Here is a 6,852-nt window from a genome sequence, read left to right as displayed (position 1 = left end):
GCGCGAGATCGCGCAGGACTTCAAGACCGACCTGCGCTTCCAGAGCTCGGCCGTCATGGCGCTGCAGGAGGCGTGCGAGGCCTACCTGGTGGGGCTCTTCGAGGACACCAACCTGTGCGCCATCCACGCCAAGCGCGTCACCATCATGCCCAAGGACATCCAGCTGGCGCGCCGCATCCGCGGCGAGCGGGCCTAAAGCCTACTTCTGGTTGAAAAAGGCTCTTTTCAGAGCCACCCACATCCTCTTAAAAGTAGCTGTAACTTAACTAAGTTTTAACTGTTTGGGGGGGGGGGGTAGTTGAGCCAGTATGGAAACTAGTAATTGCCAGATGTGATTTTAGTATTCAGTATCTGAATGTTGCGTGTCCCTTTCTCCCACTCAGTAGATAACCAAAGCTTTAATAGGAACATTTGTCACTTGCGTCGCGACTTGGAGAATACGGGTGTAATTCATCAGTTTAGACCAGTTTCATGTGGATATAGGAAATTGAGGCCAAAGCTCTTAGTTGAATTTTAGTTTCCCCGGGAGTTTTTTTTTTAATGTTCATTTTTGAGAGACTGCGAGTAAGGGAGGGGCAGAGAGATGGACACCCAGACACTGAAACGGGCTCCAGTCTCCGAGTTGTTAGTACAGAGCCTGACATGAGGCTGGAACTCACAAACCCTGAGACGGTGATGTGAACCGAAGTTGGAGGCTTAGCCGGCAGAACCACCCAGGCGCCCCCCTACAAGGAGGTGATTTGCTTCTGTTTTTGTTTTTAGCTTTTGTAGTGCAATTCTCCATAGGTTTCCGGACATCCATAGATTTCATTTTTACCTGGTTGGGTTTTAATCAGAGAACAGCATTTAGTTAGGGAGTTTGTAGGAGTTCCTGACCATCTCCTGTAACTCCTGCTTTTAGTCCACTTAACGTAATGAAAATGAATCTAGTAACATGATCAATATCCATCAAGTTTTCTTTCGGTAGTCCGCAGAACAGTCCTGTGTCCTGACTCCAGACTCGAGTGTTGGTCTACTTGACATGGGGTTAACACTCAGGTGATAGAAACTGATTTCAGTACTCACCGCCAGAGACCCACTAAAGACCTTTATGCAACAAGAAAAGTAAGCCTTATCATTATCCAAATTTCTTTGCTTCTGCATCTTGAAATGGGATTTGAGATACGGAACGGTTGCAACACTAGAGTGCTCTCTTACCCACATCCTCTTTTAATAAGTACAAAATCATCCACTTACGTGTTAATTTCTTTGTTAATTTCCTAAGTTTAAAAGTATAATGGTAGTCCAAATTTTTCTAAGGCCTAAAACTTACACAACGTGGCAACTCTTAACAACTACAATTCAAAATTTTAAATTCGAAACTAGATAGACAGTGAATATTAATTTTTAATGGAAAGATGAGCCAAATTCCAATTTTGTAAAAATAAAACCATAGCCATCACAAAGTTCAGAAAAATAACGCATTTTATGTTCTCTTGAATACATACAGTGACAGGGAGTCTGGCATCTTCCTGTCCACAATCCAGGTGAGTTTGTCCGTGAGCCAGAGAAAACTCCTTGACACCATTCTAACATCAGATTGGCCAGAACAACTGAACTCTAGGAGCGCATCTGCAAATCACACTTTACGTCTCATTTCCCCAAACTACCTTCAGCTCAGTTTTCTCTTACCCAAATCCAGATATGTTCTTCAGTATCTCAACACAATCAGACAAAAGGTCAACTACCATGAAATGGCAGATTAACTGTCAATGAACAATTTAACCAGCTTTGAATGAAATAGCTTAACATTGAAATTTTACAAAAAAATGAGACCCAGTCAGGATCCCCTTCTCAGGCCTTTGGGCCTAACATTTGAGTTTCATTAGCTTTTGGGTAAATCTGTTTCTGATCACTGGCTACACCTTGCTTAATTACATACGGCCTTCCCCTGCCCTCGTACCTCTCTGCTCTCACATCTCAACAAAGCGCCCTCGGAGTCAAGAATCCCTGGTTTGGGATGACCCCATAGGCCTCTGGGAAAGAGCTTTGCTTTGCACGATGCTTGGAACGGTGGTACCATTCTCAGAGTTTTCAGGAGGACAAAACTTAGTGGGGAGGATCTGAAGTCAATCCTGAGCAGTTCGAACATTTTTAGCGTAAAGGTGAGTTGACCGGCACAGTGTTGCGGGGGGCTATTCATCTGTTCTGGGCTGAATCTTCCATTACAGAGGGCCCCCCGGAAGTGGTCCCCACGTTTTTGTTGGAGTCGTCAGGTAACTACTATCCGTAGTTCTCCATGGGTCAAGCAGCACATGAACTGATTGGCCTGAATTATTCTAGACCATTCTTAATTTAACTCTGAAAATCAACTTCTCTCACTGTCGCCATTTTATAGAAAAAGAATGATGGTAGCCTAAGAGATTTTAGTTAATTGGCCAAATTCATGACAGATATTGACAGGAAATCAAACACCAAACCACACACTAAATATCTTCTGATCAGTAAGACTGGCCGGAAATGGATTCTTAGATCTAGTTCCTCCTTGAAGGTAACTCTGCCTCGCCTTGCAGATCAGCGGATGGGTGGGAAGTGCAGTGGCCTGGCCTGGGCTGCATTCTGTTATCAGAGTGTTCTGGACAGTGGTCGGGTATGAGGGGAATTCGTAAGAGGTGTAGAAGCAACATCACCTTCCAGGGCTTCAGGACCAGCTCAGAATAATCATTTCCTTGGAAACATCTGGATTCTACTACAGAGCAAGTATTTGCTTGTGTCTTCTCCACAGTATTTAGTTACCATGAAACGGCATCATCCTGGACAGTAGCCACTAGCCACGTACGGCTATGAAGCACTCGAAATGTGGCAAGTCCAAACTGAGATGAGCTTCCAATGTAAAATACATACCAGGTTTCAAAGAGCTGTCTGACAAATAGAATTAAAAAAATCTCCTTAATATCTTTATTTTAGATAATTTGTTGAAATATTTCTATAATAGTAATTTAAAGTACTATTAAAATCAATTTTACTTGTTCCTTTTTGCTTTTTAAAATGCGGCTACTAGAAAATTTCAAAAACCCTATGTGGCTCTTACTATATTCGGAAGAAAAGCACTGCTGTGCAGAGGGTAAGGACACTGCCTCACTGAGCAGAGCTAACTAGCTCTCTTCTTAATAGCTCAGGAATCGTGACACCTACCTCAAAGTGCGGTGACAAGAAAGTGGTTTGAAAAAAATGGAGGGGCGCCTGGGCGGCTCAGTCGGTTAAACGTTCAACATCAGCTCAGGTCATGATCTCACGGTTCATGAGTTCGAGCCCTGCATTGGGCTCTGTGCTGACAGCTCAGGGCCTGGAGTCTGCTTTCGGATTCTGTGTCTGCTTCTCTCTGTCCCTTCCCCACTTGCTGTCTCTGTCTCTGTCTCTGTCTCTCTCTGTCTCTCTGTCTCTCTCTTTCTCTCTCTCTCAAAAATAATAAGTAGACGTTAAGAAAAAAATATGATGGGGCACCTGGGCGGCTCAGTCGGTTAAGCGGCCGGCTTCGGTTCAGGTCATGATCTCATGGTTCATGGGTTCGAGTCCCGCGTCAGGCTCTGTGCTGACAGCTAGCTCAGAGCCTGGAGCCTGCTTCTGTGTCTCCCTCTCTCTCTGACCCTCCCCTGCTCGCACTGTCTCTCTCTGTCTCTCAAAAATAAATAAAAGACATAAAAAAACTTTATTTAATGAAAAAAATGGGGAGTACCCCACGACAATGCTTGGCACATTGCAAATTAGAATTCAGGAAATGCTAGCTCCCAACGCTATGTTGTCCCCACTGTCCCCTAAATCTCAGCTCTACTCTGAAATGCTCTAATGACATCACCTGGCCTTGTACCAGACCTGTTCATCTCTGGCATGGGTTTCAACCCAAAGTTACTCTCTGCATTTCCCTTGGGCACAGAATCATACCTAGAGCTTTGCCTATGAAAAGTAATAGGATGTTTAATTTTTCAGCCATGAGAGCACTTATGTAGGCACAGAAGAAATTTTAAAACGTGGGCATAATGCATTAAAGTAACCTTTAATTTCTGAGTTACACTTTCATCATACATGGATATGAGGTCATGAATTTTCATGGTCTTTTATCAATTAGCAATTTAGGTTATGCAGTAATCATTGCCATGTTTAGGTAATCAACCATGTTCTGGCAATTATTGGAACACAGTATTGCTGTTATCAAAATTATTTTATAATATTAAGTAGAATATCGAAAATGCTAATATTAATAATGTCAAAATAAAGTACAGACTTCATAAACTAAAAATCAAGGACCTTTTTCTTAAAGCAGCCAATGTAGAGTCTAATGAATGGCTTACAGCACTAGACCTAAGCCAGTCAGGTTTGGGAGCATCTGTGAGGAAATGGACCAAATTCCAGGAAAGATATTATTGAAGATCGAAAGCCTAGGCAAAACTAGAGATTTTTATGATAACTTTTACTCTCTGTGAAAGAACTCTCCCTTCACCCTTGCCCGAGAAGGCAAATCTCTGTTTCTGAGGAATACGTTTCATTTGAATAGTAAAGGGTACCCTTTACCTATGCAAATATGTTTGCAGGAGACATTCAATGTTAGGATCAATCATAAGTATATAAACCCATAAAGTGTGTGGACGCGAAAGCGCACGAAGGGGAAGGGAATATGGACGTGGATGATGCCATTCACGTAAGCACCAACTGTGATTAAACTTAAGTGTCTTAATTGGGTCTCCTGATTGCTGCAACTTGACCCAACCTTAGCCAAGGGAGCCTCCTGCCTCCCGACAGGTACAGGTGGCTCGGAGAACCCAGATTTCCCCCTCCGGGAACCCAGAGAACGGAGCTCTACGCATCTCTCATCTCTGCTCTGCACTTGGCCCCACTCTGCGTCTGTGATTCACCAGACCTCCGGATTTCTCCTGCAGAGAGCCTAAGAAGGCCGCTCCCAGCCGCTGACATCAGGTCACCTCAGCTTCCACAACTCAGTTCCAGTTTCGGAACAGAGAATGTTTGATTGGTTTGTATTGGCCCAATGACTTTCGGGCCAGTCAACCACCCCTTAAGGTCAAATTTAGGTCCACAGAGGACAGTATATGTGAAGATACACGGACATGCAAGCTTTATACCAAGGATGAGGGTAGAGAAGAACAGGATATTTGGGAGCAGATGGCATTCTAGAGCTTTATTGTCCATAAGGCTGCCATGAGCAACATACAGGTGGCTGAGCTCTTCAAAGAGCCAAGTAGGAATGGAGATTCCAAACACATAATATGAGAAACAAAAAAGAAGGTAAAATCTCTCATAAATAGTTTAACACTGATTTTGTGTTGAGCAAGAATATTTGGACATGTTAGGTCAAATACATTATTTTTTAATACTTATTTTTGAGTGTGGTGGGGGGAGGGGCAGAGAGAGAGGGAGATGGAGAATCTGAAGAGCCTGATGCGGGACAAACCATGAGATCATGACCTGAGCGGAAGTTAGATGGTTAACCGACTGAGCCAATCGGCTCACCCCTTAATTGTGTTATTAAAACTGATTTCACTTGTTTCTTTTTTCCTTACTTAACTCGGCGTTAGCACTGTCTGGAGGTTGTTAATTCACTCAGGCTTAGATTCCTTCCACTACTGGGTATCTTCAGTGTGCACTTTTTGGGAGGCAGGCCCTGAGTGAATCAAAAATCTCGGCTTGTCATTTCTAACAGCTACAAAGACGACAAAATATCTGGAAATAAAGGGCATATTATGAAATATGAAGCTCTGTTTGCAGAAAATTTGAAACGTCCTCCACAGGGACAAATTATTTGGGGAAAAAATATAAAATCAAAATATCCTTGAGCAGAAAATTCAATCTCTCCCAGACTAGCTTGTAAATTTAACACCATCCCAATAAAATTACAATAGGACATTGAGGTGTAGTTTTATGTGTAATGGAGGGGTGAAGAGGTGAGGTGGGAGGGAGAAAGCATCCTAAAAAGAGCATTTGGAAATATAAAATAAACAAAAAAATAGAGTAACCAGGGAAGTCTGAAAAGGAAGAGCAATGAGAGGGAATGAGCTGTATCCGCTCTCAGTCATGTTAGAACAAGTCAGTTTCTTAAACATTCCATTTTTGCGTTCTGTATTCTCAGCATTGAAGACAGTGCTGTGAACAGTATTTAACAGTATGACCGATCTCACTGGAGAAATGGCCAGAAAGATCAAAGGGACAAAGTAGAACACCAAGGATTACTCCACCTATTCATGGAATTTAGCCTAAAGGTGACATATCAAATGACAAAATACGGGAGGGGGGGGCGGGGGGGTTCAATTGCTTTTAAAGCGAAATGGACAACACAAAAATTACTGGAAGAAACTATTGGATAACGTTTCGCGCGCGAGTGCGCTGTGCTCTGAGGCCTTCCTGTACATGAACACGAACATTAAAGTAAGTATCCTACTCTGTTGGAGGGACGGTGCGGACAGGAAAGAACTCCGTGGTCACTACCGGTAAGGGGGGGTCAATCGAAGTTGAATAACGACTGCATCTGTCGTGGTGGCACCGGGCGGAGAACTGAGGGGCCAGAAGCCCCGCCTCCCAGAATCCTGGGTTCACCAGAATGAAAACACGACGCTGGACTTTCCTCTGCCCAGAAGAAACGCCATCAATATGAAAGCTACAGGTGACACCGTGAACATAAACTAAAGACATCGCACATGCATACGTTCCCAAATTTACCCGTACGTTACTCTCGTAGAAACCGTTGGGACTTTGGACCTCACAGAAGTGCGTGTAAAGCCTCTCCGGGGTGGAGACGTTGACGTCGACCTAAAACGACGCTGGGTGACCCGCTGCCGGGACAAGATGGCCGACCAAGAGTTGTTT

General features: G+C 43.7%; 1 protein-coding gene across 1 annotated transcript in view; it reads left to right on the top strand.

The window, feature by feature from the left end:
• Positions 1-700, top strand: part of LOC115296196 (histone H3.1) — a 16,333-nt gene extending 15,633 nt beyond the window's left edge. Inside the window, exon 2 of the mRNA XM_029944687.1 lies at positions 1-700. This exon is cut by the window's left edge and continues 18 nt beyond it. Coding sequence (XP_029800547.1) covers positions 1-196 — 196 coding nt within the window. The 3' untranslated portion in view covers positions 197-700.
• The last annotated feature ends 6,152 nt before the right edge of the window (positions 701-6,852 follow it).

This window comes from Suricata suricatta, chromosome 7 (assembly GCF_006229205.1).
Source record: "Suricata suricatta isolate VVHF042 chromosome 7, meerkat_22Aug2017_6uvM2_HiC, whole genome shotgun sequence".
Lineage (NCBI taxonomy): Eukaryota > Metazoa > Chordata > Mammalia > Carnivora > Herpestidae > Suricata > Suricata suricatta.
The sequence above is the reverse complement of the archived record's forward strand: the minus strand, read 5'-3'. Positions and strand labels throughout refer to the sequence as shown.